This window comes from Schistocerca gregaria, chromosome 4 (assembly GCF_023897955.1).
Source record: "Schistocerca gregaria isolate iqSchGreg1 chromosome 4, iqSchGreg1.2, whole genome shotgun sequence".
Classification (NCBI taxonomy): domain Eukaryota; kingdom Metazoa; phylum Arthropoda; class Insecta; order Orthoptera; family Acrididae; genus Schistocerca; species Schistocerca gregaria.
Window position 1 is genome coordinate 410,559,078 of NC_064923.1, and position 14,524 is coordinate 410,573,601.

The window sequence follows — 14,524 nt, forward strand, 5'->3', positions numbered from 1 at the left end:
TGGTGTAATGGTCGAGGGATTCAGGACTGGAGCAGATTCGTTTGCCACGAAGGCCTAGGCTGTAGGGAAGGGGCCGTTTGATATGGAATGGGTGGCAGCTGTCATAATGGAGGTACTGTTGCTTGTTGGTGGGTTTGATGTGGACGGATGTGTGCAGCTTGCCATTGGACAGATGGAGGTCAACGTCTAGGAAAGTGGCATGGGATTTGAAGTAGGACCAGGTGAATCTGATGGAACCAAAGGAGTTGAGGTTGGAGAGGAAATTCTGGAGTTGTTCTTCACTGTGAGTCCAGATCATGAAGATGTCATCAATAAATCTGTACCAAACTTTGGGTTGGCAGGCTTGGGTAACCAAGAAGGCTTCCTCTAAGCGACCCATAAATAGATTGGCATACGAGGGGGCCATCCTGGTACCCATGGCTGTTCCCTTTAATTGTTGGTATGTCTGGCCTTCAAAAGTGAAGAAGTTGTGGGTCAGGATGAAGCTGGCTAAGGTGACGAGGAAAGAGGTTTTAGGTAGGGTGGCAGGTGATCGGCGTGAAAGGAAGTGCTCCATTGCAGCGAGGCCCTGGACGTGCAGGATATTCGTGTATAGGGAAGTGGCATCAATGGTTACAAGGATGGTTTCCGGGGGTAACAGACTGGGTACGGATTCCAGGCTTTCGAGAAAGTGGTTGGTGTCTTTGATGAAGGATGGGAGACTGCATGTAATGGGTTGAAGGTGTTGATCTACGTAGGCAGAGATACGTTCTGTGGGGGCTTGGTAACCAGCTACAATGGGGCGGCCAGAATGTTTGGGTTTGTGAATTTTAGGAAGTAGGTAGAAGGTAGGAGTGCGAGGTGTCGGTGGGGTGAGGAGTTTGATGGAGTCAGGTGAAAGGTTTTGTAGGGGGCCTAAGGTTCTGAGGATTCCTTGAAGCTCCGCCTGGACATCAGGAATGGGATTACCTTGGCAAACTTTGTATGTTGTCTGAAAGCTGACGCAGTCCCTCAGCCACATACTCCCGACGATCAAGTACCACGGTCGTGGAACCCTTGTCAGTCGGAAGAATGATGATGGATCGGTCAGCTTTCAGATCACGGATAGCCTGGGCTTCGGCTGTGGTGATGTTGGGAGTAGGATTAAGGTTTTTCAAGAATGATTGAGAGGCAAGGCTGGAAGTGAGAAATTCCTGGAAGGTTTGGAGAGGGTGATTTTGAGGAAGAGGAGGTGGGTCCCGCTGTGATGGAGGACGGAACTGTTGCAGGCAGGGTTCAATTTGGATAGTGTCTTGGGGAGTTGGATCATTAGGAGTGGGATCAGGATTGTTTTTCTTCGTGGCAAAGTGATATTTCCAGCAGAGACTACGAGTGTAGGACAGTAAATCTTTGACAAGGGCAGTTTGGTTGAACCTGGGAGTGGGGCTGAAGGTGAGGCCTTTGGATAGGACAGAGGTTTCGGATTGGGAGAGGGGTTTGGAGGAAAGGTTAACTACTGAATTGGGGTGTTGTGGTTCCAGATTGTGTTGACTAGAATTTCGAGGTGTTGGGGGGAGTGGAGCTGGAAGTGGGAGATTGAGTAGATGGGAGAGACTGGGTCTGTGTGCAATGAGAGGAGGTTGAGGTTTGTTGGAAAGGTTGTGGGGGGTGAGTGAGTTGCCTTTCCGGAGGTGGGAAACCAGGAGATTGGATAGTTTTTTGAGGTGGAGGGTGGCATGTTGTTCTAATTTGCGGTTGGCCTGTAGGAGGATGCTATGTACAGCCGGTGTGGATGTGGGAGAGGAAAGATTGAGGACTTTAATTTGGGATAGGAGTTGACAGGTTTGTTCATTGGCCCAGTCGATGTATAGGTGAAGGATTAGGCGGGTGAGGGCTATGGATTGTGCTGTTTGGAACTGGTATAAGGACTGATGGAAAGAAGGATTGCAGCCAGAGATGGGAACTTTAAGTGTGAGGCCTTTGGGGGTAATGCCAAATGTCAGACAAGCCTGAGTGAATAAAATATGGGAGCGTAATCTGGCTAGGGTGAAGGCATGTTTGCGGAGGGAATGTAAATAAAATTTAATGGGGTCGTTGTAGGGATGTTGTGAGGTTGACATGGTATTAGTAGGTGGAAAGGGTAATAGGTTAAAGTGAAAGTAAATAGAGATTTATATAGGGAGAGATAAAGGTGTGAAAAAAGTCGAAAAAGTGTTGGTTTGAGATGAGCTATGTTGATCATGTGTAGAACTTAGGTTGGTGAACAACAATGGGTGCAAAGGTTGGGTAGTTATGTTGTCTCCAGATCACGTTAAAGGGTGGGGAAATTCAAGAAAATTTCGAAAAAAGATTTTTTCGAAAAAATAATTTCCGAAAAAATAAAATTCGAAAAAAATTTTTGAATAAAATCTCGAAGAATATGTGTGTAAATGTATTCAAAGGACTGGTTATGTACTGGCAGGTTATGAGAATGAGGCTAACAATTGTTTGATGAAGAAATAATAATGTGTGAACCTGTGGGAAGCTGCTAAAAAATGATCGGTTATGTGGGAAAAACGGGAATGGAAATAAAACGAAAGTTGTTAGAAAAAACTGAGATGGTTGTGTAATGGGTGAAAGGAACTGAAGCTGTGAAATAGTATTCACGAGTTTACACGAAATGTTTGTAAACTTGGAACAATGGATTTTATAGCAGCGGTTATGTTGAAAGCGTTGAAAATTTTAGGTTATGGTTTGGAAGTAAATTACGTATTATTGAGTATAATTAGGCAGGATAAAATGTATGGTAGATTACGGAAAAATGGAAGATGAATACAAAGTGAAACTTCTTGTACAAACGAAAAGAGAAAGTAAGACGATAGAGAAGATTTCGAAATGCAACAGAGACAATAACAAACGTAATTGTTGGGTTCAAATTAATGATGATGTAAATAAAATAGAAAGAAACTTCCACATGGGAAAAATATATTAAAAAACAAAGATTCCAATACTTACCAAGCGGGAAAGCGCCGGCAGACAGGCACATGAACAAAACACACAAACACACACACAGAATTGCTAGCTTTCGCAACCGATGGTTGCTTCTTCAGGAAGGAGAGGGAAAGACGAAAGGATGTGGGTTTTAAGGGAGAGGGTAAGGAGTCATTCCAATCCCGGGAGCGGAAAGACTTCCCTTAGGGGAAAAAAAGGACAGATGTACACTCGCACACACACACACACACACACACACACACACACACACACACACACAAGCAGACATATTTAAAGGCAAAGAGTAAGGGCAGAGATGTCAGTCGAGGCGGAAGCACAGAGGCAAAGAAGTTGTTGAAAGACAGGTGAGGTATAACCTGTCCTATGCACCCTCCCACCACCACCTACTCCAGTCCTGTAACCCAGAAGGTGTACACGATCAAAGGGAGAGCCACGTGTGAAATCACCCACGTGATTTACCAACTGACCTGCCTGCACTGTGACGCTTTCTATGTGGGAATGACCAGCAACAAACTGTCCATTCGCATGAATGGACACAGGCAGGCGGTGTTTGTTGGTAATGAGGATCACCCTGTGGCTAAACATGCCTTGATGCACGGCCAGCACATCTTGGCACAGTGTTACACCGTCCGAGTTATCTGGATACTTCCCACCAACACCAACCTATCCGAACTCCGGAGATGGGAACTCGCCCTTCAGTATATCCTCTCTTCTCGATATCCGCCAGGCCTCAACCTCCGCTAATTTCAAGTTGCCGCCACTCATACCTCACCTGTCTTTCAACAACTTCTTTGCCTCTGTGCTTCCGCCTCGACTGACATCTCTGCCCTTACTCTTTGCCTTTAAATATGTCTGCTTGTGTGTGTGTGTGTGTGTGTGTGTGTGTGTGTGTGTGTGTGTGTGTGTGTGTGCGAGTGTACATCTGTCCTTTTTTTCCCCTAAGGGAAGTCTTTCCGCTCCCGGGATTGGAATGACTCCTTACCCTCTCCCTTAAAACCCACATCCTTTCGTCTTTCCCTCTCCTTCCTGAAGAAGCAACCATCGGTTGCGAAAGCTAGCAATTCTGTGTGTGTGTTTGTGTGTTTTGTTCATGTGCCTGTCTGCCGGCGCTTTCCCGCTTAATATGTATTGCCATTATGATTTCCACCTTTTAGCTCCTTCAGCCTCATGCCAGATATAAAATATTATGTAAAGTTCGAGTTAGCTGTTTATAAAAGGCAACCACAGAGTTTAAGAGTGACATCAGCAGACACTGTTGCAGAAAAAAAGAGTGTACCACAATAATGAATTACTACTAAATGTTTCTTCCTTTCATTTGTGCATTGTCCAGTATGCAGTCTATATCAGCGTAGTGAATAGGTCTTTATGTTTGTCAGTTTATTTTGGACAATTCTCATTTAAATTTTTTCTCAGCATGGAAAGTAATTCAAACAATATTCGCAGTATGTGCACAGAGCTACCCCAAAATATGTAGCACAGGAGTTAATGGTGAAAATAAATAAACAAGCCTTCATGTTTCAGTGTGACAGTCAACAGAGATCATCCTTATGAAGAAGAAGATAAGAGCGTTTAAATTCTGCACAAGAATGTGTGAATGATACTTCCAAGAAAGTTTTTTCTCTGCCTCAGCAGAACTAAGAATTTAAAATGGTCAGTTTCACAGATTGTTTGACCTCCTCGAGATAGTAAAGTTTCACTTTTACATTAGTTCCATGACAAAGTATATGCACTGTGTTTTGTTGCAGTTATGCTTTAATTTGTCTTCTTAAAGCCACATGTGATATAATCAACTACCCTATTAGCTAGATCATTTACTTTCCCTTCTGTGACTTTCTCAACACTTGTGCACCTGCAAAGGGAAAATTTTTTGAGTCAATCTGCTATGTTCACAGTTCATCGATATTTACCAATAAGTGCAATAACCTCAGAACATAAACATGTGGCAACCCACACTTCACATGATCTCAATCCTTATGAGATTTTGAGACTGAAGGGCAACATCTGCTTTCTACTTTCCAGATATGTAGTGAAGTTTCTCCACAATCCTGTGATGTTCCAACTTGTGCAAAAATACTTCATGGCCCACACAGTCAAATGCTATTGTTAAACCAAACAAAATAACTACCGCCCTTAACTTAATGTTTAGGCTTGTTAGTGTCTTCCTTGAGATTGCAGTACTGGAAGACAATATAGTGAACATATTGTTTGCCACTATCACCTAACTAAATCTTAGCATCCATAAAAAAATTACACCTCCAGCTGTGTAACATTTAATCATTTTATTATGCTTTTCATTGCACCTCAAATGGCATATTTTATGTGGGTTGTTGTGTTCATTCTTTCAGACTCTTACCATAATGTATAGTCATTGTTTCGGATGCACCCCCCCCCCCCTTTCCCACCTTTCTCTATTCCATGTTTAAGAGGAGTTGGAGTAGCTGTCACAATACCAAGTGCAAAAATATTTACTTTCAGTTTCATGAAATGAACTGGAATTACTTTCTTTTTGAAGAATTTTTAACACTACTACAAGAGCGTTCACAAATATCACTACTGCTATCTATTACAGTCTCTGTCTTTAGCTTGTCTGTTCACTGGAAGATACAGATGATGTGTGATAATGTACTACAATGTTGTTTTATTGTTGGTCCTCTGCCAGTCTCATTATGAGCTGCAAGCAACACACAATCTCAAAATTACTGAAGTGCACAACTTCAAAATAGTTATACAACATAACTTGCTTTGACATTCATTCATGTAATACATTATACACATATTGAATAATGTGCAAGGGCAGCTAGCTATCTTTCCTACTTTTTCTTTTCTTATATGGGAGCAACAAAATCTTTTTCTATTTCCACTGTCTCTATCATCATGAATACAATGTATTTACATGCTTTTAATTTGCAAGGTACCCCTTGTTATTTTACTATCTGCAAATGTAACATGAACAGAAATACCAAAACACTGACATCTACATCACTGTTGGAAACAGAAATATGTATTTAATTAAGATTCAACAAAATGTTTGCTACTGGTAAGTACCTAAATGTGTTCCTTTATGCACTGATAATATAAGGTGATTTGCACATATTTCCAACAAAATCAGCAGAGCTGCTCATAAAAACTATTATGGCCAAAGGAGACCAGTAACCATTGATTTATAAAGTTTTAACTCAGTCAGTGTCATTACAAACTGGCACAATTTCATTTTGTACAGTTGCTTCTTAGGCTTTCAAGTTTGTTAGCCACCAACCTCTGCTAGCAGCTTATGAAGAAGCATTTCTAAATCCTCATCTTTTAAATGCTGTTCGTTTTTGTTCTATGTCAGGAACACTGACCTATTTTTGGCAGGCTTGAGTCCTGAGAAAAAAATCTCTCAGTGCACCATCAATAACAATACACTAGTGATAGAAACTCTTGAGCAACTAAAGTAATTCTGGAGCAAAATCATTACTTTGCCCCCAGAGTGCACTTCTCACTGCTTTTGAGAAGTGTGTCTATTGAAGCAGAAAAGTAACTTCACTTCTTCACAATGAATAACTAGCACACAAAAAGAACTACAACTAAACTTCAAGCAATTTAAAAATATATTTCAATATGAAATTTCTGTAAAGGCGTTTCATTACAAAAGTCTGGCACAGGTCACATACACAACAATTACTTTAAAGCAAATAATTCTCTTAGGAGAATAGCAATCTGTATCCATTTCTGAGGTCCAAACTGCTGTTCTGTAAACTCAAGAGAATCAAAGAAACAATGAACTTAAATTTTTGACAAATCATGTCAAATAATTAGATTTTAAGATTTACATTTTATGAACTGAACTTCATAGAAAAAGGTGCTATTTCTTTTTATATATTGTGCACTATGAAATTTTCAAGACATATTTCTGAAGGAATAGTGGAAGAAGTGACACATCACTTTAACAAAATAATATTGTAATGGGCAAACAAAATTATCGCCCTGGTGCATTACTTTTTATATATATATATAAAAGCAAAGGAATGAAACAGACTTGTCAACACATTAAAAAAAATCTTCATATAAGTTCTACAAAAATATACAAGTATTTGTGGAAACACTATAAATGCCTTCCCTAGGGAAAATTAATAATTACATATTTTTTGAAAGTTACAGCAATCAAAAATATAGCAAATACAATAAATTTCTTAATAAGCAAAGACGCATAAAATATTTGCTAACAATTACCAGTAAAATATTTTGGTATTTAAAATAACAAAATTTAATCACAGAAAAGATGGCTGATGTTGTGCTACATATATGTACTGACTTTCAATACAATTTCAGCTGCCTACAACTGACAACATATTACTGTTAGGAAGTTACAGCCATTACATCACTGCATGACTACACAGTCATATTAAAATTTCAAACCTTTAAATTACTTTGTTTACTGTACAAGGCAATACAAAAGATAAAAACTATGTTGGATACTTCCCAATAATTTCTGGAAAAAAAGACAGGATTTGGAAGAAACAATCTTTACATAAAAAAGAAATATAATGTGAAATTTTATCCTCCTCTTAACAGCAACACAGTACCTGTATTGCAGAAACATCCTTTGGTAATTTGTATACATACAATTGACAAATAAAACTTATTTAAAATTTTCAGTCATTCATACATAACTTCGTTGCATCACCACCAGTACAAAGTGTTTAAAATGTAGATGTTTCATACACTGCTTGTCTGACAGTTTCATAATACATCCCATGATGAAAGTCATCGGCAAGAAAAATAAGACTGGACGTATACATCAGTCCTTTTTTCAGTGGTCTCATTTCATTAACACATGGTGATCAAACTTCAAGCAGTGTGCAACTCAACAGACAAAACTCACTGTGTTACGAAAGAATTGCTACACTGCGTCTAGGTCCTCCAGTACTCACATTATCCATACTTGACCATTTTTTGTGTCCATTACGTAATGCCTCTGCCGTTATTTTGTCCTCACAGACACGTGACATAGCCTCTAGCTTTTGAGCTCTTTCTTTGCTGAGTGGCTCAGCAGGAAATGAAAGATCGTTTGCCTCTGCTAGAGTTCGGAGATCGAAGTAATACTTTGCATAAACACTGGAGGGAACATTAATGTTGAATTGTAACATTTCCAGAAACTGTCGCTCAAGTTCATTCCTGAAATAAGTTATTTTTCAGTTATATAGCTATACACAAACATTGCATTACAAAAAAAAAAAAAACCTTGTAGAATATCTGCTAATTAAGTAACTATGAGTTAAACTGCATGCTACTCACATGTCTTCTACAGTGATGTCCTTCAGTATTTGACAGTAATCAACATTCCACACAGCCTGATCATCCCATACTTTTGATGCTAATAAGATTGCTCCAAGAACGATTCTTTTCCAATTGGCTGGGGTTATATCGACTTCAGCATACGTCAGCAGTCTAATACAAAGGTAACGCTAAATGTAAGAAAGCATTTCTTGAATGATGTTAAGATATGGAAGATATATAAGAAGGTGTTTATAGAGGTGAATTTTATAAGCAGTTACAATTTACTTTTATTTCATACTAATTCTGTCAACATATGTATTCAGCTGAAATCCTAGACATGTAATGTTTTTTCCTTTGGCTCCAGGATTGATCGCGCGTGCGCGTGCGCGTGTGTGTGTGTGTGTGTGTGTGTGTGTGTGTGTGTCTCCTGTTCTCAATTTTTGTTTATTATGTATTGTTAGTGATCACAAGTGGAAGATGTGCATTGCTGCACTCCACATTTTATGTCAGTTTTGTGTAATGTACTGACGCTACAATGGTCATCTTTGGCACTAATGTAAAATGTGTTATGAAACAAGCTTAGGATAAAATCTATGCAATTCACTTGTTTCCTAACTTATATTTATATGTATAAGCCAACTGGCATTTCCTTTGTGCATAAATAAAATAAAACATCACCTCAAAAACCTAGGTCCAAAAACTTGATATATAATTTAAATGTGCTTTTCGTGTCAAGTGTATCAAATACTACTTCTGTCTGTTGTGATATATTGTCAACTTTCGTATGATGAGTGATGTAAAAAAATTCTTTTGTGCTTTATATAATGTGAGTAGTACTATCCTCATCCAAAGAATCAATCACCCCAAATTTCAGTGTATATCAACACGAATAAACATACTTTTTAAAGAATTTTTAGAAGTTATAACTGTTGTGCAAAACATATTTCATAGCAAACAGCATTTGTATTTAATTATTGTAGCACATGCCAGGTAACAATTATTGAACTATATGACCATAAAGTATGCACAGTTTTTGTTAGGATGTTCCAACTGCACAGTTGGCCAGGGGGAGGGGGCATGATGGGAATTAGTATGCTCATGTATGGTTTGGTTTAGCGACAAAGTCCACTGTCATTTGGACAGGTTCGTCAATAAGCGAAATTGGTGCATTTGGGTGACTGAGAATCTGCATTTCATGACTAAGAAGTCTCTTCACCCCTAATGGATGACTGTGTGGTGTGCAACATCCAGTCATGCAATAATTGGTGCGATATTCCTTGATGGCACGGTGACTACCAAACGGTGCGTTAAGGTGTGAAAGATGATTTCATCCCCACCATCCAAAGTGAACCTAATTTTGACAAGATGTGGTTCATGCAAGACAAAACTCAACTCCACCAAAGCAGGATTATGTTTGATGTCCTGGAGGAGCACTCTGGGGACTGCATTCTGGCTCTGGGGTACCCAGAGGACACTGGCATGGGCCTCGACTAGATCTGAACAGTGACTCATTTTTGTGGGGCTATATTAAAGACAAGGTGTACAGCAAAAACCCCAAAACCATTGCAGAGCTGAAAAAATCAATTCAGGAGTCACTGACAGCATCTATGTTTTGACACTTCAGTGGGTCATGCAATATTTCGCTATTCACCTGTGCCACCTCATCACCAATGATGGCAGGCATATCGAACGTGTCATAACCTAAATTCTATTATCTGCAGTGACATTTACATGTTGAATGAAGAGAGTGCACGCCATAGTTTGTAACTAATTCATATGTTTTTTCATATAGTTCAACAATTGTCACCCTATGTTTTCAACAGGTGTGTATACTGCCTGCATTAATAAAAACTGAATGTTACTTGAAAGATTGTTAGCACCTACAATGTCAAAAATGTTTAAGAAAATTACTAACTTTTATTCTAGATTTTTCTGTTGCCTTAATAGAAATCTCATTTTGTTTATTAACTGCTTGAAATTCTTACAGGGAATTAAATACTTTTATCTTAATAGCTCTAGAATCAACATATTTACACTACAGCTATTTGTTTACTTTTGTGTAAAACATTGCACCAGCCACACCGTGAATGCAATTCTCAAACAAGGGATGAGTTAGTTGACATATGAAATCAGCTGGAAACTGCCATGACTACTGTCAAACAATCTGAAGCTGCTGCAGATGGATGCGTCAGGAGTGCTCCTGAGAGTTGGGAAATATCAAGACACCTCAAATCCTATCCTCTTCTGTGGATCCTGTGTCCTCTACAGATCTGAAATAGTTGTGCATGACTTCTAGGGGCTTGTCAGTGGTGCGGCTGTGTGCCTTACAGGGGAAACAGCGAACAGTGAAAAGTGTGAGTGTCATACTATTCTCCTACGCAACAAGTTCGACATACTGTCTTACTCTGAAAGTGAAACACACTTCACCTGATGTGAAACCATTCAAACATATGGCAAATAATTGTAACCCTTATGGAAATTGCAGAAAGTTATGGGAAGCAAACCATGTGCCGGAAGGCCTCATGCCTACTTGGATCATTCTGGCAACTGGTAGAGAAGGATGAGAAGCAGCCTTGGTCACATGGTTTTCAACAAATTTCACAATTTCCAGTATTGTCCCCAAAACTGATCACCTCGCCTGGTTCTGAGTTGCATGGAAGGATTTAACCAGAGATTTTGATGCTTCTGTGACATGTGAGACTTCAATTTCCTGGACTTGCACTATAATGTCGGGAATTATAGGATCTCCCAACTGGCTCAGGTCTGCACTGTAAATCACAGGCTGCACCCAAGTTACCTGACTGCGAGTTGCACATAAGTAGTTTTTTAATACAGATTAGGCTACTCTACACACATAATGATATCTGTAGGGGAACAGAAGTGTTAGTATAAGAGTCAAAGAAATGCTCCCTACAAACAATTAACTGCCAAAGCATTCACAATGAAATTACAGATTTTGAAGCATTCCTGCAAAGCATTGGAGCTCACATAATGTCAGGTACAGAAAGCTGGTTAAAACCTGAGACTGACAGCAGTGAGATTTTTTTTTTTTTTTTTTTTGGGGGGGGGGGGGATTTTAAGTGTATATTAAAAAGATAGGCTAATGGTAAATGGAGATATGAAACTCAAATCCACTGAGTTGGAAATTGAAGCTGCATGCACGGGTCATCTGGGTAAGACTCAGTATCAAGGGTAGGCACAAACTTTTATTCAGATCCTTCTATCAATCACCAGACTCACTTCCAGACCTAACTGAACATTTTAGAGCAAACCCTAATTTCACTGGTACATAAGTTCCCCTAATCTCACTGTTGTCATTGGAGGAGACTTTAATCATCCAGCAATCAACTGAGGAAATTACAGTTTCACTGGTGGTAAGTATGACAATATATCTCGCAAAACACTGCTAAAGGCCTTTTCTGAGGAGTACCTACAACAGATTGTTAAGGGAGCTCACTCCTGATAAACATATGTCGGGTCTAATAGCAACAAGCAGATTTGACCTCTTTTAGGATGTTCACATAGAAACGTGTCAGTGACCATGAGGTACTTGTAGCAACAATGATTACCACACTACATGTGAGAAAAAAAGCAATAGCAGGATTTACATATTCAGAAAATTAGATAGAGAGACAGAAGTATCATACCTCAATAAGGAACTTTAAACATTTAGCTCTGGAGATCTGCACGTAAAAGAAATGTGATCAGGTTTAGGAGCTTAGTTGACCATACACTTGATAGATATGTATCTATTACAACGTTTAAATTAAACAGAGTGCTGCATAACATTCATAAAACAAAGCATATGGCTGAAGATAAAGAGAAGCTCATGAAATGTGCTTGGCTGTCATGAGAACAATTTGTGCAGCCTTCTATAACTTGGCCCCTTACTTAGTTTGCATTTATCGCAAATTTGTCGACCATTGCAAAGTGCCAATCGAGTGGAAAAAAGTGCAGGTGACTCATGTATCTAAGAAGGGCAAAAGAAACGACCCACAAAATTACAGACCCATATGCTTAACATTGGTTTGCTGCAGAACTCTAGACCACACTCTTGAGTTAAAATATAATAAATTCCCTAAATACTGAAAAGCTGATGTCCATGAATCAGAACAGTCTTCACATGCAGAAGGTTGTGGTTTTGAATCTCATCAGGTGCTTTGAATTTTTTATTTTTAAATTTTTATCAAAATGACTTTGATCATACTTTTATTCGGTTACTAATTGTCTTAAATGGAGTTTTTTCATTCCTATACCACTATCACATCATTTTAATCATCATATTAACATTTCAGGTGCTCTCATTTTTCTTCGTGTCAATCTTTTTGCACATGTAGTCTTTGTTCAGGTGATTTAACACTATATTTTCATCTTGTTATTGCATTTATTAAATCTTCATCTGCGTTATTCTGTCCATAGTGCAATAAGAATTGATGCTTTAAATGTTTAAACGAGAGATTGGTACTCACCATACAGAGGAGTTGTTGAGTCTTAGACAGGCTCAACAAGAAGACTACTATACATTTGAGCTTTTGGCGTCTGTGGTCAGAGACAGAGGTCGTGGTTGTGTGAGCTGTGCTTGAATGAATTGTGTGCACTTTCTACTTTACAAGGAGGCATTTTGGCTGAAAGCTCAAATGTATAGCAATCTTTTGGTTGTGCATGTCTGCAACTCAGCAGCTTCTCTATATGTAACAATCTAACCTTTTCATAATATTGTCATTATTCCATCGTGGATTTTCCATTGTTTGTTTTAAATGTTTATTTGACCATTACTGTTCAAAAAATGTACATCTTTTAACAAAAACTACATTTTTAACATCACTGCACAGTCAACATAAATAGATTATTTCATCTTTTGTTCTTTAAGCAAGAGATAGATATTTTCAAATGTTTAAATATTATGGTGATGAATACAAATAATTAAATTCACATGCGTACAGATTCCACATGGAAAAAGAATGACAAGAAGAAAAAATGAGAGCAACTGAAACAGTTAATATGGTTATTAAAATGACATGATAAAGGAACAGAAATAAAAACATTAAACTTAAACAATTAATTGAATAAAATTTTTTCACGAAAGTCATTTTGATAATGATTTGAAAATATAACATTTCACAGCAGCTGACAGAACTCAAATCCACAACTTTTTGCATGCGAAGACTGTACTTAATCAATTAAGCTATGTAATTAGTCTTTGTAACATTCATTTTTGAAAGCTGTAGCGCATCATGCTAAACCCCCAAATTTTTTCTGTCTATTACTCAAAAGCAAGGCCTCACAACGGGATGAATGATTACAGAGTGTGATACTTCAGAGCTTAACCCAACATCACCTTATAGATTGTTTATCTAAAAAGTCAATCTCATCACTGGCGACCTCTCCTTGTTAGACCCATTACATTTATTTTCAACTTGCTCAGTGTGTTGTCATTACATTTATTTTCAACTTGCTCAGTGTGTTGTTCACAAAAATGACATAAATTTTTGTCTCTATATACATTGTTTCCTTTTATACTGTTATGGGGAGTTCAATGCACAGAATAAGTGCATGCCACAGATCTATCTAGGCATGATCTTAGAAGAAACTAGAGGCCTACACTATGAGACACTTTGCCATGACTAGCATTTCCATGTTTTTCTTACTGTGACAGTGTCCTATACAACTCATAAATGTAGTGAGACATGTGACATTGTGCTTCACATAAAACTGATAGAAAAAATTCTATGGTGATGGAATTTACGTGTATTTTCAAGAGAGGTCATTCTCACAATTTAGTATTTTAGAACAGGAACAAATGACAATCTGTTTGCCATAAAGACAAGACATTATGTATTTACCACAAGGTAATGCATCCTATTGTAATCATATATGCACGCATATTGCATATAACAATATTATGAGAAGGAAAGTGGCTACTCACCATATAGCAAAGATGCTGAATCGCAGATAGGCACACAAAAAGACTTTCGGCCATTAGCATTTGTCAAGAACAACAACAACAACAACAACAACAAGACACACACACACACACACACACACAACTGCAGTCTCAGGCAACTGAAACCACACTGCAAGCAACAGCACCAGTGCACGAGGGGAGGGGCGACTTGGTGAGGATAAGGAGGAGGCTGGGGCAGGGAGGGGGAGGGATTGTACGGTGGGGGTGGTGGACAATGAAGTGCTGCAGCTTAGACGGAGGGCAAGGGAGATGTGGGGAGGGCAGGTGGGGAAAAGGAGAAAAATAAAAAGACTCCTCCTTATCCCCACCCAGTCGCCACTCCCATCATGCACTGGTGCTGCTGCTTGCGGT

At 38.8% G+C, this 14,524-nt stretch overlaps 1 protein-coding gene across 4 annotated transcripts in view; it reads right to left on the reverse strand.

Moving 5' to 3' along the window:
• Positions 1 to 6,521: 6,521 nt before the first annotated feature.
• LOC126268124 (cyclin-Y) overlaps positions 6,522 to 14,524 on the reverse strand; it is a 60,514-nt gene continuing 52,511 nt past the window's right edge. For all 4 annotated transcript variants that reach the window (XM_049973653.1, XM_049973652.1, XM_049973654.1 and 1 more), the window contains 2 exons: positions 8,227 to 8,379; positions 6,522 to 8,106 (listed from right to left, as the gene is read on the reverse strand). In XM_049973653.1, the coding sequence (XP_049829610.1) occupies positions 7,818 to 8,106; positions 8,227 to 8,379 (442 nt within the window). In that variant the 3' untranslated portion in view covers positions 6,522 to 7,817. The remainder of the gene's footprint in view (positions 8,107 to 8,226; positions 8,380 to 14,524) is intronic.